Source organism: Cavia porcellus, unplaced genomic scaffold (assembly GCF_034190915.1).
Source record: "Cavia porcellus strain 051 isolate PalLab524CR breed Dunkin Hartley unplaced genomic scaffold, mCavPor4.1 scaffold_8, whole genome shotgun sequence".
Taxonomy (NCBI): Eukaryota; Metazoa; Chordata; class Mammalia; order Rodentia; family Caviidae; genus Cavia; species Cavia porcellus.
The window spans coordinates 85088535-85114558 of record NW_026947491.1 but is presented as its reverse complement, the minus strand read 5'-3'; the positions used below and the strand labels follow the sequence as shown (position 1 = coordinate 85114558).

Sequence of the window (26024 nt, the reverse complement as noted above, 5' to 3'; positions counted from 1 at the left end):
TCTAGCACTTAAGAGGCAGAGTCAGGAGGATTGCCATGAGTTCAAAGCCAGCCTCGGCTACATAAGCAAGTTCAATGCCAGCTTGAATGCGAGCAAGACCCTGTCTCAAATAGTTTGTTTGTATCTGAGAATTTATTTAACTCCAAATGAATCAGTTTATTATTACCTGGGGATCTGCTGAAAACAGTCCTTAGAAAGAGTGTGCTGATAAACTTCTGGCCATTCGGCACAGCAGTTCTGCCTGTAGCATCAGCAGGTCTCTGAAGACTGCTCCGTGTCACTCCCTTCTGCAGCAAAAACAGGGAAACCGTGTGTTGTTTGGATACATCCAGAAAATGTCAGGTGGCTTAGTTTTCCCCATAAATAGTAATATCTTAAAGACATTTGTCTTTATGAATTCTCTATTTGCACAACATGCTTAGTCAGTGTGCCTAAAATACAATAGGCTAGGGGCTGGGGATTTAGCTCAGTGGCATAAGCGCCTGCCTTGCAAGCAGGCAGTCGTGAGTTCGATCCCTGGTACCGATAAAAAGTAAAAAGACAAAAAAAAAAAAAAAATACAATAGGCTAGAGGCACCCCGGATAACCACCAAGTTCCATTCCTGCCAATTAGGTCATTTTAAATGACTTGGGCCCTACTTGTATCATACAGTACAATCAGCAAAAATTACAGTACTGTATAAATAAGACACACTATACAAAAAGACACCAAGGCTATCAACAAGATGGACAGAACTGTACACAAACAAACAAAAACAGTTCATACGTCCAAATGGTGGCTCAAAAGTCCAAATAGTCTGCCTGTTGAACAGTAGTTAAACAGGTATGTTGTTAAACAAGGAATAGTTGTGCATCCTTCTGGGAAGTCTCAGGATTATTATTATCATTATTTTCTGTACCAGGGATCGAACTCATGACCTTGGGCTTGCAAGGTAGGTACTTATGTCACTGAGCTAAATCCTCAGCCTCAGGATTTTCTTTAATGAGATAAAAATGGTTACTGTGTACTAGGAATGGAATTTAGGACCTTGTACCTTTCAGGAAGACAGTATGCCGTTGAACTATATCCCAGGCCCAGTGACACAATTCTATATTAAAGTACTACTACTTTATACGCAGTGGTTTTGGGGGTTGGTTTTGTTTTTTATAAACAGGGTCTCCCTGTGTAGTTCAGGATGGCCTTGAACTAACTATCCAAGCTGGCCTCAAACTCACAGCTGTCCTCTTGCCTCAGCCTCCAGAGTGCTGGATTACAGACATGTGCCACCAACCTGGCAACAAGCATTTTAAAAACTGAAATAGAAATGGCACATCATTAGGATATTGTTACCCTTACAAGGATTGTTTGAAAATTTTGTTCCAGAAACTCTGTGGGTATATACCATGCAGATACCGTGTTCACTGGGATATGTTGTCTCTTTTCCTGAGTCTCAGTGTTCAACACTGCTGCTTTATTAGCCTACAAAGAACAGTGGAAACAATAATTCCAGCTACTAGTGAGGGTAGAGTTAAACTTCAAGGTTGATTTGCTGGGGTAGTATGGAGGAGAGTTGGGATTGATGAGACCAGCTGGAGACAGTTTCAGGAATGATGTATTACTGTGTATGATAAGAATTCAGTTGTGGAAAACAGGCATGGTGGTGTAAGCCTATAATCCCAGTGCTGAGAAAGGCAGAGGCAGGAGGATCTTGAGTTTTCAAGCCTACTTGGGCAACTTAGTGACACCCTGCCTCAAAGTAAAAAGGGTTAGAATGTAGTTCAGTACCCCCGGGCTTGAGCCTCAGATACTCCCAAAAGCAAGCAAACAATCAAAAAACCAGTGTGGAAATTAATAAAGCCAGGTGCAGTAACCCTGTGCACATAGATGACAGGTGAGTTGCACATAAAAACAGAAAGGGAAACAGTCTTTGAAAAAAATGCTTTTAATTAATTTTGTGATTTTAGGAATTACTCTAGGGTCTTTGCATTAAGCTACATCCCCAGTCCATTTTTTTTTTTTAAACACTGGGACAGGTTTTTTTTTCCTTGGTTTTTTTTGTCTTGTGTGTGTGTGTGGTTTTTTTTAGACAGGGTCTCACTATGCAGTTCAGGTTGGTCTTGAGCTCACTTTGTAGCCTAGGCTGGTCTCGAACTCCCACAATCCTCCTGCCTCAGCCTCCAGAGTGCTAAGATTACAGGCATGAGCCACCACGCCCGGCCAGGGACAGGATCTTGTTAAATTGCCCAAGCTGGGCTCAAGCATGCTTTCCTCCTGCCTCAGCCTCCCAGAGTACTGGGATTACAAAACTGTGCTACCATGCCTAGTTGAAAAGAAAATTTAAGATTTCTTATTTGTTGTTGTTGTTGTTGTCGGGAATCAAACTCATGACCCCACATTTGCCAAGCAGGCACTTAACCACTGAGCTAAACCCCCGGCCCTCAAAATTTAAGATTTTTGGCCAAGCCAGGCACTGTGGCATGCCTGTAACCCTAGGTGCTTATTAGACAAGGTAGGATGTTGGGGCGTTTGAGGCCAGCCTGTATAATTCAGTGAGCCCTCCTACAAGGAGCAGCAAAGTTTCTAGCTGAGATTCTCACTGAGTAAATGGGTAGAGCAAGGTGTGGAGGTGAGCTTGGTGTGCGGCGTCTGGGCACTTTCCGAAGAGTTAGGACTAAGGGAAAGTCTTGGTGGTGGACAGTCTGGAGCGCATCATTAACCTCTGTTAGAACTTTGGTAGAATGAGTTCCTTGTAAAAAGATGTTTGAAGAACTATTAACATGCTCATGACAGGGCCACAGTTCATATGTCTCCCTGCTGGGCAGCTGGAACCACCCATGCATGTACCCACTTCTGCCCGCAGTGGTCCAAGTCACCCGGTGGGACAAGCAGACAGAAATGGGTTACAGTAAATCAGAAAGATATTTTGCATGCTGTAGTGCGTGTTGTGGAGTTGAAATTTGCCTAAAAAATTAACTTGAGAGAATCCTTGCTATGTGGGAGCTTTAAGTGGAAGCAGTTTGTAAAATGGAGGAAAACGGTGATACAGATTATTGTACTTCATCTATTCTCATTCCAAACATCCTCACCATGTATACGGTGCCATTATGTAGACACAAGTAGTCTGTCAGAACCTCTGTGGGAGGCATAACCTGTTTCTGTTGTCATCTCTTTAAAATGAATGGAAAATAAACAAGTGAGTATGAATGTACTGCCCCCGAGCGCACTCTGATATTCATACATCTGGTACGCTGGGAGCCAAGTGCAGTGAATACCTAGCTTCACAGTAGTGGATTAGCAAATGAAAAGTGCTGTGAATCTAACAGGAAAATAGAAAGTGTCAAGAAAATACTCCCATCCTTCTCTCCTTTCCTCCCAGCTTTCAGGTCTTTGTGTGCTGAGACCCTCTGGGGGATCTCGAAGTCTCTGAGCTTTGGCTGCATCTGGAGAGCACAGTGGAGCTGGGGGTGCTCCTGCTTTCTCCTCCCCATCTTTAGGCATCTCAGTCATGGTTGCTTTCATAAGCAGACAGCATAAGTGGCCCCCTGCTTAAGATATTAATCTCATCATCTGTCATTCCACCATTCTTGGTTCACATCTTTGGATTTTAAAAAGATTTTTAAGACCCTCTTTTAAAATGCAAATACCCCTGAGAGAGGTCAGACCTTAGTTTTTAGCTAACATCTCAGTACCGTATTTGAGAAGAATGAAACCCTGTCTAAAAATGATCAACTTGAAGGTAGCTAAGATGTGTGATGGCCCTGTCATTAAGTGCCAGAAATTGTTCTAAGTGCTTTACTAATAGAAGTACACTTAATTCTCTCAACAGTTCTGTTGCTGTGTATCACTACCAGTATTTTACAGGTGTGAAAATTGAGGTATGTAAAGGCTAAATTACTTACGGTCACAGTAAAAGTGTAGCCACTTGTTAAACTGGGGCGTCTGGTTCCAGGGCATGCAATTCCTCTCCCCTGCTGCAGCATCTCCAGAGAGTGGTACCACCTTTTTCATCATTCTTGTGTCTAATAGTCATATTCAGTAGAGGTCAGCCTTGGTGTCATCTAAATAGATTTTTTTGTAACACTGCAGTGAAATAGGGAAATTTCCTTCTACCAACAGAATGTATTTGCAGACTATAAAAATTGTGAAAAGTTAATGTGTAATTTAGCACATCCTCATGTTTCTGAGCTGTTTTTACTTAAAGCTTACTTAACGGTTCATTGTTTTTAGAGGTTTGAAAATATGGATTAATAAAAAATATAATTTGGGTTGGAGGTACAGCTCAGCAGCATAAGCACCTGCCTGGCAAGCACAAGGTCTTGAGTTCAATTTCTGGTTCCAAAAAAAATAATAATAATTTGCAGTCCCATTACTGAGCAATAACCTCAAAATAAATATATATTTTTTCCAGGCTTTTTTCTATTTGTTCTGAATGTTGGCTAAAGGATTAACTGATTCTCTTTTTAAAAATTTAGCTTGAAATAATGTTCCTTGAGTGTAAATAAATGACATTTCCCTCTTCATTCCTGACTTTCAGCAAACAATTATATTTATGAACTGCCATAAAAATAAACAAGTTTTAAATTTTCAGTCTTTTTTTTTTTTTTTTTTTTTTTTTTGAGACAGGGTCTCACTATGCAGTTCTAGATGACTTTGTATCCCAGGCTGGTCTCAAATTTGAAGGATCTTCCTGCCTCAGGCTCCGGGGTGCTGGGATTATGGGAGTGCACCACCACGCTCTGCTTTCACTGTCTGCTTTATTCAGTACTTTTTTTTTTTTTTAGACACGGACTCACTGCATAGTTCAGGCAGGTCTTGAACTCGCGGCAGTTCTCTCAGTGCTGGGGTTGCAGGCATGTACCACCATGCCCAGTGCATTTCAGTACATTTGAATAAAAGTAAGGAGAAAAGAGCCTTAGAGCCTTTCCTTAACTTCCAAATTGAATCAGTTTTGTGAATCTGTGTGTTAACACTAAATCATCTTCTACCCCCTTCTTCAAAACTGCTACAGCTCTAATTTCCATATGCTCTCTAGATTAGTAGTCTCTTTAATCCACGCATCCCTCTTCGAGGTCTGTTTGCCATTCAGCTCTCTCCGTAAGGTACTGATCTGATGATGTTTTTCTTCTCTACAGAATTCCTTAGGGCTTTCTAAGGTCTACAGATCCTGGGTCAAGCTTGGTGATGATGAGAGTAATTCTCCAAGTCCCAGCTGCCAGAGGGGTCTAGTACGGCATCGGCAGGTGTGCAGGCTCATGCGTGCGCTCACCCCACTGACCCTCTTTAACAAGGAAAGGCAGGGCACAGGTCTTCAGGAGTGGCTACTCCAGCTGGCTGTAGTTGTCAGAGTCTACAGACAGACTGATGCTGGGTGCTGAGAAACCTTTTGATGGTGGTAAGGATAGAGTGGGAAGACCAGTTAGACCCTCACTGCCTCCTTGCAGTACCTGCTGCAGCTGAGTTGGACCAGGTTCACGAGAGTAGAGGTTGTTTTGTTTTGTTTTGAGGCTTGGGTCTTGTTACATAGCTCACACTGGCCTTGAACTCACTATGTAGCCCAGGCTGGCCTCAGACTTGTGGTAGTCCTCCTGCCTCAGCCTCCTGAGTGCTGGGTTTACAGGTGTGTGCCCAGCTGTGGTAATGAATTCTGAGTAGTATGATTTAGATACAGCTGGAAGATAGAGCCAACCATTTCTCTTGAAGGACTAATGTGGAAAGAAAGGTCAAGGATAAATCCAAGGATTTTGCCTGGTTGTATTACCTAGAAAGTTATAGGATCCTGGAGTATATTCATTAGTCGTGTCCCATCAGTACTCTACGCTCTGATTTGTTCAGCATTTAGATCTTCGGAAATTTCAGGGGAAGAGAAGTGAACTTAAATGTCACTTGAAATAGTGTACCAGTCAGGTTTGGGACCGACTGGTGCTAAGTTCACATTCAAGGTACCCAGTGTAAAGAGAGGCTTTGGTCATAAGGAGACTTCACATAAAGAGGTAGAAAGTAACCAAAGTCAGCTTCACCTGTGCAGTTTGCTGGAGCCCTGGAGGTAGCAGCTGCCAGTGAATTTATACTGTCCTTCGGCCTGGGGATTTAGCTCAGTGGCATAAGTGCCTGCCTTGCAAGCAGGCAGTCGTGAGTTCAATCCCCGGTACTGATAAAAAAGAAAAAGACAAAAAAAAAAATTTATACTGTCCTGCTGCCTTACACATTTAAATCAGTCACATTATGTATGATCTGTGTTCTGTAACAAGGTCCTCACTTGCGCCTTGAAATTTGTGTTCAGCTCATGTTTAGCTAGTGAAAATCAGTGTTTCATTATCACTATTTTTTAAATAGAGTTGTGCTCATTATTAAAGTATATATCGCAGAAGTGGGTTTTTTTTGGTCTTTTTGAGATAGGTTCTTACTATGTGGTTCAGGCTGACCTTGGGCTCACTTTGTAGCCCAGGCTGATCTCAAACTTGCAGTGATCTGCCTTACCTCAGCCTCTCGAGTGCTGGGAATACAGGAGTGCACCACCACAGCCTGCAGAAGTGTTCTTGAGTTTAACTGATCAAGAAGCAAATTCTGGACTTCCAGGAGAACATGGCAGACAGATAGCAGCAGCTATGGAGGCTCTCTGAAAGACCCAGCTTAGAATTCAGGAATGGTGTGGAGTAAGGAATCATAAGCAAGTGGAGATATGCCCTGCTGACCCAAGAACGAACTGGGCTGAGAGAAACCAACTGGGAATGCAATCCTGATGCTATAACAGGAACAGAAAAGCCTCAGTGTGAAAGCTGGAGCCCGCGCCATTGGAAGCTGCGATTTGGGTTTCCAGCTGCTGCTGCTGCGTCTACATCCGCTCGGCAGGGAGAGAGACGATCGACGATCGAAAGCTCTGAGAACGGGAATCGGTGAACGGAATTGAAAGCAAGGATGGGTGGGGAGCTGTGCATTGACCTGTAGTGAGTGAGAGAAACTGGGACTCTTCCATGGTCTAGGAGACTCCAACAGAGGACATTCTGGGACCGGGCAGACTTGCGGGAACAGGGCGCTGCAGTGACTTCAGTCACGTATCCCCCTCTCAAGCGGGATTGGTGAGTAGTGCCTAGCCTACGTGAAGCTGCTGGCTGAGACCCAGTAGGCTAGCACACCCCAGGTCCCAGTGCCTGAAGGTAAATTGACCTGGAGGGGCGGGCCCCACATAGGCTGCCTGGTCTGCAACTTCCTGGTGCACTGCAATGGGCGGGAACACCTAGCCGGCCCAATTCAATCAGACTGTGGCCGACAGGAAAGGAAGCTGGGCTTCCTATATACGCTTGTATATATAAGGAACAAACAATATGGGAAGAGGCAGCAACAAGAAAGGGTCCTCAGCCCCCAATCCTGAGAAAGAGGCAATAGCAGACACAGCACCAATTGATACAAAGCGCTATCTCCAGAGCCTCATAGACAAGTTCAGGAATGAAGTTATTAATGACCTGAAGCTAGACATAAGCAGAATAGTTAGAGAAATGCTAAGCATCACCCAAGAAAAAACAGATGGTGGAATGGAAGAACAGAAAAAGAGGGGAGAATTGTTTGATGGAGAAAATAGAGAAAGCATAGAATACGTGAAGCAGGTTCAAAGAGATTACCAGGAAACTAAAAACTCTATTGAAAACTGGCATAACAGCTTGAAAGAAACTAAGGACAGATTATCTGAACTGGAGGGCAGATTTGTAATATGGGAGAATGAAATGAAAAACTTCTTAAAAATAACAAAGAAACAGCAATAATACAAAGACTAGAAGATGATAAGAGGATCTATAACTTAAGAATTAAGAACATAAAAGAAGAAGTAGGGACACAAACAAATGAACTACAAAAGCTACTCACAGAAATAATCCAGGAGAATTTTCCTAATTTAGCAAAAGGTAAAGATACTCAGTTGTATGAAGCATACGGGACCCCAGCCACCTACAACTCAGACACAGCAACACCCAGGCATATAATAAGTAAAATTCCAGAAATCCAATACAATAACAGAATATTAAAAGCCGTCAGAGACAAGGAACAGATCACTTACAAGGGAACACCCATCAGAATTACAGCAGATTTCTCGGCACAAATCATCAAATCATGAAGAGCAGGGGGGGAAATAATTCAAGCTTTGAAAGATAATAATCTCCAGCCAAGATTGATATATCCTGCACAACTATCCCTGGAAATTGATGGAAAAACCAGGTGCTTCCAGGATAAAGAGGAACTAGGGGAATATGCAACCACCAATTCAACTCTACAGAGAATACTGCAGAATATTCTAAAAAAGAAAAATACGAAGAATCCAGAAATAGTGGCCGAGAGGCCACAATGAATGGAGCAGAAAACAAAATGAAGAAGACAAACTAACAACTAATGACAGAAAAAGAGCTCAACAGAAATGAGGCAGAGAAGATTGGATGATAGGAACAGCTACTTTGGAGAAAATGACATCTTAATAGGTAATACTGATTTAGTATCATCTTGTTTTGAAGTCTCATCAAGTTTTTGTTCTGTCTCCACTGGTCTAAACAGGTTGTGTCTTATTGGATTTTATTATGTATGATAGTATAAGCAAAAACTTTTATAGACAAGGAGATTATACAGAAACCATTGTTCATTTTCTGTTAGTTGATTCTAAATACCCTGTAATACTGTCATTCTCTTAAATGGTTTTACATTGTTTTGATATATTTGATGCTACAGTATACGAAGTTATACTCAAAGATTTCAAGGAAAGACACAATATGGTAATTACTTTTATGTCGGGATTATCTTGTGGTGAAACACTATTTTGCTGAAATGGTTATGTTTTGATCTGCGCTGTTTTGCTGTTATGCCCTCTTTTATCTCTATCTCCATTTTATTATTTACTTTTTTATTTTTATCCTTTTAATTAAGGGAAAAATAAATTTAAAAATAGCAGGATATATTATAGTAACCCACTTTGACTTTCCATTATCTTGATTTAAAGCCCAGTATTGCTCTCACCATCTTGTTTTGACTGATGTTCCTCTATTCTATTTTGCTTGATAGTACCAGGTTCGAAAGTTTAGACAACAGCTGTGAAGATAGTGGGATTCATTATGACGCCCATTCTGGTTGACTATTATCTACTTTTGAAGACCTATAATGTCTCCAGTGTTTTGGTTTTGCCGATTTTGTTCTCTAGTGTTTTGTTCAATTTTATTATAACTGATGATATAGGCAATTCTATTAGAGATAGCGGGAGGCATTATGGTAACCATTGTTGATCACCTTGTATTATGCTTTTACATTATCTATTATGTCCACCCTTTTGATTTGACTTGACTCTGTTCTGTTATGTCACATTTGGTTCTACTTTCTTCCAAAAAAGTAATAAGAACTGTGGGAGCAACAAAACCCAAAATATGTAATTGTCATTGTACAAAAGAGAGGAAAAGAAAGTGCTCTAAATGATATAACTGCATGGATATTTAAGTGTATAAAATAGATAATGATATTACTGAGTTCTGTTGGATCATTGAATAGAACTGTTTGCAGTCTCACTGTTGGAATGTCCACTTTATAAGCTTTAATTTTGTAACTTGAACAATTATTTCTAAGATGACAATATGTAATCCATTAACTAGTGATTTCCTACTGTTTATTTTTTTCTGTAAATCTGTATAACTTGTACCCTTTCTCTGCTTTTTTTCTTTTTCTCCTTAAATAAAATTTTTAAAAAAAGCAAATTCTGGATCAAACATTAACAAGGTTATGTTATTTTTTTAACATTAGCATAAAGCCGGGCATGGTGGTGCATGCCTTTTTTTTTTAATTTGGGGGAGGGAGTACTGGGGATTGAACTCACAACCTCGCACTTGCCAGGCAGGCACTTATACCGCTGAGCTAAATCCCTGGCCTGCCTTTTTATTTTAAAAAATAAAAAAAGAATAAAACTTACAATTTTAGATATGCTTAGATCTGCTACAATGAAAAAGCTAATTATATTGCCACCCCTTTACTATTTTTTCTCTTTATTTGCATACAATGCATTCCTAAGAATCTTCAAATACAAAAGCATATTATTTTCTGCCTGGTACAATGGTGTATACCTCTCATCTCAACTACTTAGGAGACAGAGGCAAGAGGAACACATGTTTGAAATCAGCCTGGGATACTTAAGCAAGACCTCATTTGAATAAAAAAAAAAAAAAAGCATTGGGAGCGTGGCTCGGTGGTAGAGCACCCCTGTGTTCAGTCATCAGTACCACAGACACACACTGTCAGCTGCTTTCTTCCCCAAGCAAACAGTCCAGTCTGTCAAGTCAGAGTGTGTTATGTGGTCATGTATTAAAGTCTTGGTCTACTAAAGTGGAAAGCTAAATTTACGATAATTAAGTCAGCTATTTAATGTGACTTATTTAAGTAAATAAAACATCGAGGTTGCTGAGCATGTTACGCCTGTAATCTAAGCCCTTGGGAGACTAAGGCAGGTAGATCACTGCAAGATCAAGGACAGCCTGGACTTCATAAGTTCAAGGCCAGCCTGAAGGATGTAGCAAGACCTTGTCTTAAAAAATAAATTATGGTTAATCAATGTAGCTACCATTTATTGAGCATCTACCATAGGTGATAATGTTTTATGTTTCAGTCATTGAACAGTTCTACTGGAATTAGGATGATTTTTCCTCCTGTGGATTAGGTGTAGAGAAGTTGAAGAAGTTCCTGGAGATCATATGTCTTATAGTATGCAGCAGGGGTAGGATTCAGACACATGCATTTATTGTGATCGTGCTAAGTAACTCCACAGAAGGCTCAGAATATTTGTAAGTATTATGACAGACATTTGAGTCTTAGTCACTTTTTAGAAATAGAAGGCTAGTTCTGGAAACTACTGTCAGACTTGGATAATGAGATTTTATTCTAGTTGAGTGAAAAGAGGCCACTACCCGTTTTTACCACTAGATGGTGGCAGAAAATTAAAAACAAAAGTTTTAGAGTCAAAGAAAGTGTAGTGAGATGTGTGTCCCTAGAGGTGGAAGGGAGGCTGAGGTAGTCAGGAGCGAGGGGAGGGTGAGAGCTGAGGATGGTGTTAGACAAGGCCCGGAGAGAAGCAGCAAGGGGCAGACTGACAGAATTCTTGGGGAAGTACATTATAAAACAGAATGCTAGTTCTGGACTGTGTGTTATTTAAAATGGCATTGCTCTGCTTAGTTTTCAGATGCCGCAGGCATGAGCAGAGCCGTGTTCAGGTCATGCATTGCTCAGAGGGACCGACTGAGTGTTAACGATGGATACGTGCAAACACATCACACAGTTGCAGCTTGCCCAGGACCATTCCATCCTCAGCCCTCAGAAATGGCATTGCGTGGACTGCAGTACGACCGAGTCCATCTGAGCCTGCCTCAGCTGTCCCCACGTCGCCTGTGGACGCTACATTGAAGAACATGCACTCAAGCACTTTCACAAAAGCAGTCATCCTGTCACATTGGAAGTGAACGAGTTGTATGTTTTCTGTTATCTCTGTGACGATTATGTCCTGAACGACAATGCAGCTGGAGACATGAAGTCACTACGAAGTACATTAAGTGTGATCAAAAGTCAGAGTTACTGTACCACTCGTAGTGGGAGGGTTTTACGACCCGTGGGTACGAGTGACAGTTCTTACTTTGTACCTTATGGCACCCAGTCTCTGCTCCGGAATGAAGAGCAAATGTGTACTGCTCTGTGGCACAGGCGAAGGATGCTCATGGGGAAAATCTTTCGGACGTGGTTTAAACAATCATCCATTGCAAGAAAAAGGCAAGATGAACAAGCTCAGGAAAAATGGTAGCAAAAAGAGAAGTGAAAAAAAGACAGCAAGAGTTGCCAGAGCATCAGGTGAAAGCAGAATTGGACAGTATGCCTCCCAGGAAGAGCTCACGCTTGCAATGTGCAGTTCAGTCCGCCACAGCCAGCATGGTTCCCGTTCAGGTGTCAGCACAAAGCCCAGCGTCCCCAGCCAAGGCGAAAACCACATCTACCTCAGAAGACACAAAGCTGAAGACAACTGCAGATACCCCAGCTGCACGAAGGCCGGTGGTGACTCCTGGGGTCACCGGGCTGAGAAATTTGGGAAACACTTGCTATATGAATTCTGTTCTTCAAGTGCTGAGTCACTTACTTATTTTTCGACAGTGTTTTTTAAAGCTTGATCTGAACCAGTGGCTGGCTGTGACTGCTGGTGGCAAGACAAGATCCTACAGTCGTCCCTGTGTGACAGACGCCATGGTGTATCAAGTGGGAAAGTGCCAGGAAAAAGACCCAGGCTTTCTTTGCTCTAGCCACTCAAGTATATCGTCAAGACTGAGTGGCGGAGCTTCCAGAAGAAGAAATAAGGAGCTCATTCAGCCCAGGGAGCCACGCTCACAGTATTTCTCTCTTTGCCACGAATTGCACACCTTGTTTGAGGTCATGTGGTCTGGAAAGTGGGCCCTGGTCTCACCCTGTGCTATGCTCCACTCAGTATGGAGGGTCATTCCTGCTTTTTGTGGTTATACCCAACAAGATGCTCAGGAGTTTCTTTGTGAACTTTTGGATAAAATACAAAATGAGCTAGAGACAACGGGTAGGGTGCCAGCACTTCTCCCCACTTCTCAAAGGAAACTTATCAAGCAAGTTCTCAATGTTGTAAATAATATTTTTCATGGACAGCTTCTTAGTCGGGTAAGGATCTTTTAAAATCTTTTGTGTGTGTATGTGTGAGACTAGGAATTGAACTCAGGACCTTGCACTTGCCAGGCAGGCACTGTGCCACTGAGCTGTATCCCTGGCCTGGACCATTTGAAATCTTGTCATCTCCATCTTGAGGAATTCATAAAATGAAGCCGGGAGATGCACATCCTGTATGCTCTGTTAGAGCTTAGCCAACTCATTTGCAGTTCTTTCCTTCACTGGAAGTTCTCCCGTCATGGACACCTTTCTGAGAGAGGTGGAATTAGGGAACAATTTCTAAGCTAGTGATAGTATTCTTAGCGGGATTAAGAAAGGAGGTTGAGGGGCTGGAGGTTTAGCTCAGCGGCATAAGTGCCTGCCTTGCAAGCAGGCAGTCGTGAGTTCGATCCCCGGTACCAATAAAAAGGAAAAAGACCAAAAAAAAAAACATTAAAAAAAAAAAAGAAAGGAGGTTGAGTCCAGAGGGAGGGAGCAGCTGAAGAGATGCTGCTGTCCTGGGAAGGGCTGTGGCGCACACGTGAGCAGTGGCCCTGTGGGCCCTGGGGACAGGCGGAGGGCAAAGTCCTGCACGAGTGAAAGTAAACGACTGAACATGGTTTCATCCACAGTAAAAACCTTAAGAGGTCTTCCTTCGTTGTATTCCTGCCTTGACAGTTTCCTATGGCAGAACTGGATACCCCCTCCTGACAGGGACTGCGGAGAGCGGACACCAGTGCAAGGCTCCGCCTCGCCTCTCCCATAGCATGCAGCTTCCCTGGCTTTCAGGAGGTGACTGGGCCTTTATGTCATTGCTTTTCCCTGCATACCTGCTCTGACATCTCAGCTTTCTATTGTAGAGCATGCTTTTGTAAATATTGCTTAACTATTTTAGATGCAATTCTTAAGGAAAAACTGTGAAGTTTACTTTAGTGTTAGAGATAAGTAGTTTCTACATTGTGCCAGTTAGCAAATAAGAGTTGTAATTGTTACATGTGCAGTACTGTTTCTGCATCAACTTTCTCCCATTTTTATCTTTTCTATGCAAAGTTTTAAAACACTGTAAATATAAAACTTACATGGTACCAAAAATATATACAGAAGAAAGTAAGTCATTCCCTCGTCACAATCCACTGATGAAACTCTTAATGTTTTAGTATATTTTCTTTAAATCCTTTTTTCCCTCACCTGTGCATATAGATTTTCCACCACAGTTGGTTATTTGACTCTTAATGACACTGGGGGTTGAACATAAGAGCCTTCTACTACTGAACTGTAGTCCCACCCTTTTTAAAAAACATTTTATTTTGAGGCAGAGTTTTGCTGAATTGCCCGGGCTGGTCTTGACTTTATGATTTTTCTGCCTCAGCTGCCCTAGTAGCTGGGATGATAGGCACATGCCTCTGTGTTGGCATTTACCCGCTTCTTACTTTTTGTCTTTTTGAGTGAGGGTTTTGCTATGCAGTTCAGACTGGATTTGAACTCACTTTGCAGCCCCGGCTGGGCTGGCACTCATAGTGATCTTTCTGCCTCAGCCTCCAGAGTGCTGGGATTAAGGCATGTGCCGCCATGCCACGCCTACCTCCTTCTTAATATTGTGAGGATTTTCCACAATCGTTACAAATATTTGACCATTGAAAACTTTGCATCATCTATAATGTTTATAGCATAACTTAGTCATCCTCCATTGTTGACTTAACACATTTTCCAAATTTTTAGTTATCGTGCCATGGTAAACTAATTTTTTTCTGATGATACCCTATGGCAGAGTCCTATTAGAATTGCTTTGTCAAAGGGTAGGACTTTTGATACTTAATAACAGATTTGGAGATTTAGCTCAGTGGCATAAGCGCCTGCCTGGCAAGTGCAAGCTCATGATTTCAATCCCCAGTGCCAAAAAAGAAAAAGAAAAACAGATTTTTTAGGAAGTTTGTTTATTTATTTATGTTTAATGCAAGATACAATAAAATATGGCCTATAATTTTGACACTCACGAAGCTGAGGCAAAAAGATCATGAGTTCAAAGCCAACCTGGGCTACCTACCAAGTTCACAGCCAATCCAGCCTTGCTGGATTGTACAGCAAGACCCTGTCTCAAAAACACAAAGCAAGTGGCTGGGGTTATAGCTCAGCAGCATAAGTGCCTGCCTGGCAAGCAGAAGGCTGTGAGTTCAATCCCTGGTACAAAAAAAAAAAAAAAAAGGAAGAAAAGCAAACAGAAAAACTTTTTTTTTTTTTTTTTTTTTTTTTGTCTTTTTAAGAAAGGGTGTCTCTGCAGTTCAGGCTGGCGTTGGCCTTGAGCTCACTTTATAATCCAACAAGTCTCAAACTTGCAATGATGCCCCTGCCTCAGCCTCCTGAGTACTGGGATTACAGACATGTGCCACCATGCCAAGCTAGAAATACTCATTAAAAAATCATTTTACACTGGGAATGGTGGTGCACCCCTGTAATCCCAACACTCCAAGAGTCAGGCAGGAGATTCACTGCAAGTTTGAGGCCAGCCAGGGCTACAAAGTGAGTTCAAGGCCAGCCTGAACTGCATAAAAGGACCTTGTCTCAATAAAACAAAACAATTAAAAACAAAATCATTTTACATTTTCAGTATTATGAGAAGTGCTTGTGTTTTCTTTATAAATGAATTGCCATGAAAACAATTTTTTCAGGACTGGGGATGTAGCTCAGTGGTAGAGTGCTTGCCTAGCATGCACAAGGCCCTGAGTTCAAGCCCCAGTACCACACACAAAACAACAACAAAAACCAAAATGTCTTTTTCTCTCCCCCTTTCCTGAGAGGGGTTGCCAGGGCTTTAGCCCAGTGCCATTTATGTGTTCCTCTACTATACTTTCTGCTTTAAATGTGAACTCTGGGGGACATTCTCAGATTCAGACAGTTGGCTGCAGGAAGGAATGGCTTTTTTTTTTTGAGACAGGGTCTCCCTGCATAGTCCAAGCTGGCCTCAAAATTGCAGCAATCCCCCTGCCTCAACCTCCCAGCTGCTGGGATTACAGGCATGTGCCACTACCCCCGTTTAATTTTTTTTTAAATCAAGAAAACTTCTCAAGGTCAGGGAGTTCCGGTTCTGCTGAGTCCCCAGACTAAACGACTAAGGGCACGAGTGTTCTGGGAGCAGTTTGTTAACATCTGACATCTGTATGAGAGCTGGCTTTTTATCGTGCTGCTACCTGTGCCCGAAATGTTGCTCATAGGACATTTCCTAGCTCATAGTCGGCTTCATAAATCCTGTGGGATATTTCTGTCAAATTAATTTTCTCTTTCCAGAATCGTTGCTACATGGTCCGTGTAAGTTGCTAGAGATGTTTTCCTGGCTGGTGGTGCTGGGAGTGAAACCCGGGGCCTGTGCCGCTGAGTTGCACCACAGCTGCCCTTGTTCTTTCCTGTATGGAGGAGGATTTCAGCGGTGGTTAAGCAGCAGTTTGAATTGTGTTATGTGTCTTTATTCCTCATCCTCCTCAGTACTGGGGAGGGAATCCAGGGAGCACTGACCTGGAATTTGTTAATTCTCCTGCCTCAGCCTCCTGGGTTAGTTGGGATTATAGGCATGCCCAGGGAGTCGTTTTTGAAATTGTCAGTTGGTGGGGCTTCAAGATCTGTGTAATAAAACTATGTGAATGATAGCATTTTCTTGTACTATGGTTAAGGTGGTGAGCTGTGGGGCTTGAGTGCAATGCAGCATCATGGTAGAATGCGTGCGTCCCATCTTAATAGGTAATACTGATTTAGTATCATCTTGTTTTGAAGTCTCATCTAGCTTTTGTCCTTCTGTCTCCAATGGTCTAAATAGGCTGTATCTTATTGGATTTTATTATGTACGATAGTATAAGCAAAAACCTTTTAAAGACAAGGAGATTATACAGAAACCATTGTTCATTTTCTGTTAGTCGATTCTAAATACTCTGTAATGCTGTCATTCTCTTAAATGGTTTTACATTGTTTTGATATACTTAATGCTACAGTATACGAAGTTGTACTCAAGGATTTCAAAGAAAGAGACAATATGGTAACTACTTTTAGGTTAGGATTATCTGGTGGTGAAACACTATTCTGCTTAAATGGTTATGTTTTGATCTGCGCTGTTTCGTTGTTATGCCCTCTTTTATCTCAATCTCCACTCCATCATTTACTTTTTTATCTTTATCCTTTTAATTAAGGGAAAAAATAGCAGGATATATTATAGTAACCCACTATGACTTTTCATTACCTTGATTTAAAGCCCTGTGTTACTCTCACCATCTGGTTTTTAACTGATGTTCCCCTATTCTGTTTTGCTGGATAGTATCAGGTTCAAAAGTTTAGGCATCAGCTGTGAAGATAATGAGATTCATTATGACGCCCATTCTTGTTGACTTTTATCTACTTTTGAAGACCTACAATGTCTCCAATGTTTTGGTTTTGTCGGTTTTATTCTTTACTGTTTTGTTCAATTGTATTATAACTAACGATATAGGCAATTCTATTAGAGATAGCGGGAGGCATTATGGTAACCATTGTTGATCACCTTGTATTATGTTTTTACATTATCTATTATGTCCACCCTTTTGACTTGACCGATTCTGTTCTGTTATGTCACATTTGGTTTTGCTCTCTTCCAAAAAAGTAATAAGAACCGTGGGAGCAATGAAACCCAAAATGTGTAATAGTCATGGTACAAAAGAGAGGAAAAGAAAGTGCTCCAAACTATATAACTGCATGTATATTTAAGTGTATAAGATAGAAAATGATATCACAGAGTTTTATTGGATCAATGAACAGAACTGTTTGCAGTATCATTGATGGAATGTCCACTTTACAAGCTTTAATTTTGTGACTTGAACAATTATTTCTAAGATGACAATATGTAATCCATTAACTAGTGATTTTCTACTGTTCATTTTTTTCTGTAAATCTGTATAACTTGTACCCTTTCCCTGCTTTTTTTTTCTTTTCTCCTTAAATAAAATTAAAAAAAAAAAAAAGAATGCGTGCGTCCCAAGTGAGAGCCCTGGGTTCCATCCCCAGCACCAAAAAAACGTGGACTGGGAGAGAGACAAAATCTGCAAGATGAGGAGGGAAACGGGTGAAGAATTGCAGGCACAAAGACATAGATTCACGAAATGCATGTGAAGATATGTGTTGTTTACACAAGCATGATGTGCCCCAGTTCAGCGAGCCCATAGTTTGTGTTTACCTAAAGTCCAGGGTTGGTTTGTTTTTGGTGGTGATAGTACTAGAAAACAAACCAGGGCCTTGTCACTGTGCTACATCTCAATCTGAGCTCTTTTTTACTATTTTGAAACCTGATCTTGCTAAATTACCCAGTTTGTGTTCAAATTTGTGGGTCCTCCTGCCTCAGTCTCCCGGAGTGCTGGGATTACAGGTTCACGTGTACTACCTGCCCTGCCTAGAGTCTTAGATTTGACTGCATTGTTGTGGCCCATTAATTAAACCTGCCAATTCATAATGGGTTTAATACCAATCTTACAGAATGAAAATTTTATAACACACTTTATAAGAATATAAAGCCCCCAGCTGGGCATGTGGTACACGCCTGTAATCCCAACTGTTCAGGAGGCAGAAGCAGGAAATTGCAATTTGAAAGCCAGCCTTTGGAAATTAGACTTTACCTCAAAAAGCAAATAGAAAACCAAGCATGAAGACATATGCCCGTAATCCCAGCACTCTGGGAAGTTGAGGCAGGAGGATCACAAGTTGAGCCTACTTTGGATAACTAATACTGTATCTCAGAAACTTTAAAAAGGCTTGTAGCTATAGCTCAGAGTAAAGGCTGTAGTCTCTAGGACTGCAGAAAAACAAAACAAATAGAGGCTGAAGATTTGGGGACTGAAACTGAGCATGAAGGCCCTTGGTTCAATTCTCAATACTGGAAATACATATATTCCAAGCCTTAGAAGGAAAAATCTATGTATGTGACCACTGTAACTGTGAGTAGAAAGAGTTCTCTGTGCTTTTCTAAAACTAACATGGGAAATACAAATTCATAATACTCCCCTAAGTAGCTAGCTATACGTATATAATTTTTCTCCTCGTTACCCAGATTTCTAATGATGCATTTTCATATATTTACTAACAATGGCCTAGTGGGAAAAGTTAACGTTTTGACAGAGGGTTGTAATCTGAGTAACTGATATTTTTATTTGTAGGTTACATGTCTTGCATGTGACAGCAAATCAAATACCATAGAATCTTTCTGGGACTTGTCATTGGAATTTCCAGAAAGATACCAGTGCAGTGGAAAAGATGCTACCTCACAGCCATGTTTGGTTACTGAAATGTTGGCCAAGTTCACAGAAACTGAAGCTTTAGAAGGAAAAATCTACGTATGTGACCGCTGTAACTGTGAGTAGAGAGTTCTCTGTGCTTTTCTAAGACTAACACAAGAAATATAAATTTAGTGTACTTCCCTAAGTAGCTATTATGAAAATAACTTTAGTTCACCAAAAGAAATCAGACTAGACATTTCTATTTTACACTTGGCATTAATGAGCTGAGTTTTTGTTGTTGTTATTGTTTGCTTTGTTGAGCCTTATTGATGACATTCAGAATTTATATATGAATAATCTCAAGCTGCTGGGTCAGTTGAGGTCTGAGTTAAGTCCGCAGCTCCTTTGGTTTCCTGTACCCCTAACTCCTGCCCACACTCTCGCACACTGCAGCCAAGCGCAGGAGGTTCTCCGCCAAGCCAGCAGCACTCTCGGAAGCCCAGAAGCAGCTCCTCATCTGCCGCCTGCCAAAGGTTCTCAGGCTGCACCTCAAGCGCTTCAGGTGGGTACCGCAGAGCCGGGTGCCCTGTGCCCTTCCGCCTGGGCAGCCTTACGCTTTCTGCTGCTCCGAGCATGGGGGACAGTGATAAGCTATGCATTAGTGCTCCTAGAGGACTCATCCTTCTGTTTCTGAAGGAAAACCTTCTAGCAGTTGTCTTTGGCCATGAGCAGCAAGCCGGTCCCTATTCAGTATTCAGGCCCTCGTGGAATGCATTGCAGGCCAGCGGATCTCTCCTGTTGCCATCTGCTGGACGTCCACATTCTGCTTTCGATGTGTAACGCTCAGCATATTGAAGACAAGTTTCTAAATTTATGCTTTTAGAGTAGCTAACACAGTTACCTTGTGTTGGAAAATACTTGGTTAAAGGTACTTCAGTTCAAAGCAGTTCAGGAAAAGTCAGAAGCCAGGTGTGGGTGCACACATCTGGGATGCCAGCTAGTTGGGAAACTGAGGCAGGAGCATGACAGTTCCAAGGCCAGCCTAAAAGGGCTGGGAATACTGTCGGCACTCTTGTGCCCAGTCTCCGGCAGTCTCTGGACACCAGCGAAATGCAGCAAAACTTTGTCCAAGCCATAACGCACATCATGTGGGGTCCCGCAGCCTGTGTAGTCCTTTTTACCAGCAGAAACCTCCCAAGCCTGGCCTTTACCTGCAGGATTTCGATCAGCCTTCCCGTCTCCTGACTCTGACCAGAATCTCGCACGCAGAACGGGCTGGGGTGTTTCAGCTCCACTCTTTCGGATGACATCTCTGAATCTTTCCAGACTTCTCACAGGCCATTCCCAGGGGCTCCTGAACCACACTGTCAGGTCCAGTCATAGCAATGACTGCACTCCACTGGTAGCAGATTCTGTTTTGGTTACTCTTCTCTCATTACTGAGACAAAATACCTGACGCTCAAAATGGAGGGAAGGAAGGCTTGGTTTTTAGAGGTTTCGGTCCATACTCAGCTGGTGCAAGCACTGCCTGCCAGGAAGACACTTATACCACTGAGCTAGATCCACCCCCTTTTGTTTGTTTATCTTGTATGGAAATCGAACTCATGACCTGGAATTTACCAGGTAAATGCTTGAGCCACTGAGCTAAATCCCCAGCCCTGTTTATTTATTCTCTTTGCTGCTGTACAGCCACGCCGCTCTCCCAGTGCCCCATTGTACAGACACCATGGAGTCCACACCGGCTGGCAGTGTCCGCACAGCCTTCAGCCTCTGTTCCCTTCCCAGAGGTTTGCAGGTGGAAACTCGGCCTGTGCCCCCTCTCTGTAGCTGCCTCGGGGCTGGCAGCCGTGGTAGCTCAAGCAATACACAGCAAGAACACTGGTCACCCAGTGGTACCCTGATGTTCTTGTTTATTGGTGTGGATGCTTTTTGATAGAGTTATTTCCAAAAGATGAAAAATATTAACAAAAGATGAGAAATATAAAATAAAAAGCGGCCTTTATTCTGAGAATACGGAGAGAGATGACCGGCACCCCACCGCTGGCGTCCGGTGATCTCTCCAGCGGACACGTGGCATGGGGGCCTGTAAATAGCCTCGGTTTGGGGTGGAACCTAAGGCGGGCATTAGGGATACACAGGTAGCCCATTGGTCCTAGGTTTGGCGCCATATGTAAATTCCCAGGGGCGGGAAGATGGCGTCACAGGTAACTTCCTAGGGGCAGGGCAAGATGGGGCTTCCTGCTTCCGGTTGTGGCTTTCCTGGCTACAGAGTCCTGTCTGGGCCAAAACCTTTCATATCCCGTCTTATGATTATTATTATGAAAAGGGGCGAAGATTTCTCTCTTTAACTACTTCCTGCTGGCAAAGGGCGCTGTACTGGAGCCTAGGGGAGTCGACGGGATGAAGGTTGATGCCCAGGTAGACGCTGCTGCCAGGCGTTTTAGCCAGGACAACTTCACTGGTGAATGCACGTATGTCAGACTGGAAAAACAGAGACAAAATGTTATGAGGAGACATGGCACTGTCATATTTAAGGACCCAGGTGAGGTAGAAGGAAAGGTGCCTTTGATTTAGACATGTTCCACGGTAAGGCAGAATTCTGAAAATTAAACGTGGGGTTAGGAGGAGTGGAGTTATGAGAGGTGATTACTCCCCCATCTGAAAGCATAAAAGTTAAGACGGTAGGTTGGTGAGGCTTGTCTCTGGTATGCATGATGTTGGAGTCTGTAGGCAATACTGTTAAAGAGTCCTGCTGTAAAAATGATCATTAATAGAATGTAAGGAATTAGGAACCAAAGTGGATAACAAAACATGACTTAGCCTGTTAACTGTGGCTGCGAAGGGCTGGAAGGGCACCTTTTAGCCTGAGTGATGTGAAACCAGGATGGCAGTCTAGCAACTTTGATTTAGGCATGGGTCACTGTAACCTGGTTGTAGTCCTTGGAATGATTTGCTGTAACAGAACTTTAGCAAGTATGAGAAAGGCTTTTATGTATCCTGAAAAAGTATAAACCAAGTGAGAAGACAAAAATGTATCTGTCAGTCTTGACCAGGGTACCTGAGAAATTGGTGAATAAGAAAGGAAGGGGGTGGTCTATATCACTGAGGTCCACCAGTGACAACAGGTGGAAGCTGTTGAGGCCTCAGTGTCTAAGTCAGCCTGTATAAAAGGCATTTTAAGAGTTAGGACTGGGACCTGCACAAAATAGGCCCTGTTTGTAAATGGCATAGGTTTACCATCAATACCATGTCATAGAGATTGATTTAATATAGCAACCTGAATACTCAGGAAGAACTCTGTATATATGGCCTCTATGTCCACAAATATAGAGAATGTCTTACCTGAGACTTTAGTGCGACTTGGAATCCGAGACGGACACCCACAAAGGGGGCTGTTGTTGCCCTGAACTTCCTCAGTCTTCAGCAGCGATTTTCTGTCAGTGACGAATCTGGCAGTGTCGACATTTCCTGTGAGGGCTAGGATGACTTACCCACTCTCTGGTGGCTAGGACAGTCCAGTAGTCCTGGAGTAAGGTCTCAAAGAATGCCAGGATGGGGCATTTTCTTGCCCAGTATCTTCTGCTGCATTTGAGCGTGGTCCATGGAGGGGGCAGGCAGCTCCACCTTGTGTAGGTTTACCTGTCTCAGAACTCCAAGTGTCACAAGTGTTAAAATTATGAAAAACCATATTAAGATCTCTATAAGGTTTGAAGGTCAAGTTTTGCCTTTTTGTTTGGGATTTGAACTACAGTAGAATTAAGTAAGTATGCAGGAATTTAATATTGACATTTTGGATTAGAGAGCAGGCTTTATCTGGATGGCATACCGCTTTTCTTATAGGGTGACACGTAGAATTAACAAAAAAGCTTTAGTCTGCCAAACAAGGCTTTAATGGAAACATTTTGCAGTAAAGGTTTAGCAATCTTATGAATGAATCTATCAAAACTGATCTAATACTGTGAAATTCTGAACACATTTACTTTTAAAGTTGTTATTTGCAGTAGTATGAACCAAGACAAATAAAATAAAACTTTAAGAAAACCCTTGTCTTGAAATACAGCTAGTGGTTCCCAGCAAAAAGGAATTTATTACCTTAGTTGTTAAACAGGAGATTGGTGAAGGCTTTGATTGATAAACAAAGCTGGTAAAATTATCAGGTGGCCAATAACCTTGATTAAATGGTTTGAGAATTGTAATAAAAAAGCATCTTTTGAGCGGAGCCAAATTGTAAAAAAAGCATGCCTGAGCAGAGCCACTGAGCTGCTGTTTTGCGGCGCTCCGGCAGAGCACGCCCAGTGGGTGGGGCAAGCGCTGGGATGTAGCGTGCAGGGGCGGGCTCGGACTGCCCCCGGAAACGTGTAAGGTGGCAGCGGCGACAAGGACGGCGCACAGGGGAGGGAGGGGCTGGGAGGCAGCCCGACACAGTGCGCAAAGCTGGAACTGCTGGAAGGGCACGAGGACTAGAAAGCCAATTTAGGAACACAGCTGGGTTTTGATTAGCCTCCTGGACCTGTTTTAAAAGTTTGTTATAGTTAGTATGCTTGTCCTGCTCTGGCACAGCTATAGGCCTAGAGTCATTACCAGTGGTGTTTACCTCATGTCTGTGATCAGCTTTTTCTCGAACTGCTTGCCACAGCTGATTCCATTCTTGTGAGATGAGAGTGGTATTTAGAATCCCATAAACATCCTTAAAATGTAAATCATAACAATTAGTAATGAATTCAAATTGCCTGATATAGTTCTGTGGGTCAACAGAGAGGCTACCTAATTTAAGGGTAATCTGAGATAGATCAGAAAGGGAAAAAGGCACATGGATGTTAACAAGTCCCTTGGAGCCAGCTTGCTCCCAAAGAGGTAGCAGAGCCTGAGGAGATTCTGGAGCAGAGGGCCACTGAGCAGCCATCCTTCCAGTAGGCGCATGTGAGCAATCATCTGTAGAACGGCTACAGAGCTGCTGCCGGTCACCCTGGGAAACATGAGCAGATGGCGTCTCACTGTGTGCCTTGCAGTGAGAGGACTGCTGTCGGCAGCACAATGAAGCATCATGTGCACTGCAACAGGGCGGCTGTTGTAGTTCACAAGAGGAGCCACAAGGGGACGCCTGTTGACAGTGAGGGTCCTGGAAACATGGTGGCGCCCTGTCACATGACCCAAAACATGGCGGCGCCTGGGAACATGGCGGCGCCCTGTCACGTGGCCCGAAACATGGCGGCGCCCTGTCGCCATGTGGCCCTCCTGAACATGGCGGCGCCATGCCACGTGGCAGAGGGTTGCAACATGGCGACTGTTCCCCGCGCAAGCTGGAACAATCACGCGACCTGCTGGAAGGACATAGTGACCGAGACCTAGTATGGTGGGCGGGCGGTGAGAATGCTGTAGGGGATACAGAATTCTCAGGAGAAGTCGGAGACTGAGAGGAAGCACTAACAGAGGGATCAGAGCCGCTGGGAGAGATATGGGTCCCTGGAGACGGAGAGAGAGAGGATCGAACATCGGGAGATAACTGCAACACAGAGGGATTAGAGCTGCTGGGAGAGTTATGGGTCCTGGAAGGCAGGGAGGGAGACGATCGCACAGCGGGAGGTATCTGCGACGGAGAGGGATTAGAGCTGCTGAGAGAATCAGGCATAGGGGGAGGGGAGAGCAGTCCGGCTGGAGGTATTGGCAGGGAACGAATTTGGTGGTAGGCAGGCGGTGGCCGGGAAAACAACGGAGGAAAAGTTTGCGGCGCAGTAGACTTAGCTAAAAGTATCTCAGCGGGAGCACAAGACTTAATGAGAGATGGGCGTGTTCTCAGAATAAAAAAGGCTTGGACATAAGGGAGTTCTAATAACTTGTTGCCAGCTTGACAAAAATCGTACAAGTTCCTGAGAATGCAGGGGTCAAATGTTCCTTTTTTGGGCCAAGGCTTGCCGATAAGCGGGTAGGTTGGCCAGACCTCCTGGCAGTAAAAAGTTAGTTGTTTAGTTTTTATGGTACCTTTAATTTTTAGAGTACGTAAACTGGAAATTAGGCATTGTAAAGGCGTCTTTTGGGAGTTAGAAAATACGTTCCCCATGACTGATTCAGGCAAGAAAAAAACCGGAGGTCCAGAACAAGTCGTCACTCGTTTGTGGTACCACGCGGCGGCTACGGTTCCAAAAACTCGTAAACTCCAGTCGTCACTGAGAGATTTACGAATGGAGTCTACGTGGGGTCAGTAACAGTTTTGCCCGTGAAAGCGCAAGGCTTTAAGGGAAGTGAGGTGTTCTTTCAGTGTGGGCGGTCCCAAAAATCTCTGCTTTGGGCTATCCGAACCCAAAGAACATGAGAGATTTTGTGGGCGCAGGTTTGCCCAGAAAGAACCCTGCCCTGGGCAGTCCTAAGGACGTGAAAATGCACAGACCCACGCAGACGGGGAGAACATTCCACTGGGGCTGCCCAGTGCGAAAAGTTCCCCGGGGAGTGCTCATCTGAAATCAGTCTGGCCGATGCGGAGTGCAGGCGGCTGGCGACAGGAACATCACAGGAGAGGAAAAAGCTCGGGATTAATCCAGGATGTTATCTGGTTATCGGCTAAGAGACTCTGGGTATGTGGCCCAAGAGTCAGTTGCCTGCCGATCGAGTCACGGCACCAAATGATAGAGTTATTTCCAAAAGATGAAAAATATTAACAAAAGATGAGAAATATAAAATAAAAAGCGGCCTTTATTCTGAGAACACGGAGAGAGATGACCGGCACCCCCACCGCTGGCGTCCGGTGATCTCTCCGGTGGACACGTGGCGTGGGGACCTGTAAATAGCCTCGGTTTGGGGTGGAACCTAAGGTGGGCATTAGGGATACACAGGTAGCCCATTGGTCCTAGGTTTGGCGCCATATGTAAATTCCCAGGGGCGGGAAGATGGCGTCACAGGTAACTTCCTAGGGGCAGGGCAAGATGGGGCTTCCTGCTTCCGGTTGTGGCTTTCCTGGCTGCAGAGTCCTGTCTGGGCCAAAACCTTTCACTTTTCACCCTGCACACCTGACCAAGAGAGATACAAATCATACCTCCCACCAGGGATTCCTTTCTGTGGGAAGGAAGTAAAAGCTCTCGGGAGCCTGTCTTTTCCTGGTAGAAGGAGAAAATGCCCTTCGTGCTCAAACTTTCCCAAAGTCTTTTCTCCTATTTTATCACTGCAGAAGTCAA

General features: G+C 43.3%; 1 protein-coding gene across 1 annotated transcript in view; it reads left to right on the top strand.

Annotated features, from left to right (window-relative positions):
- Usp44 (ubiquitin specific peptidase 44) overlaps positions 1-26024 on the top strand; it is a 36586-nt gene that overhangs the window by 5451 nt on the left and 5111 nt on the right. Inside the window, 4 exon segments of the mRNA XM_063255319.1 lie at positions 11162-11772; positions 11775-12652; positions 18799-18994; positions 19312-19420. Of these exon segments, the coding sequence (XP_063111389.1) occupies positions 11238-11772; positions 11775-12652; positions 18799-18994; positions 19312-19420 (1718 nt within the window). The 5' untranslated portion in view covers positions 11162-11237.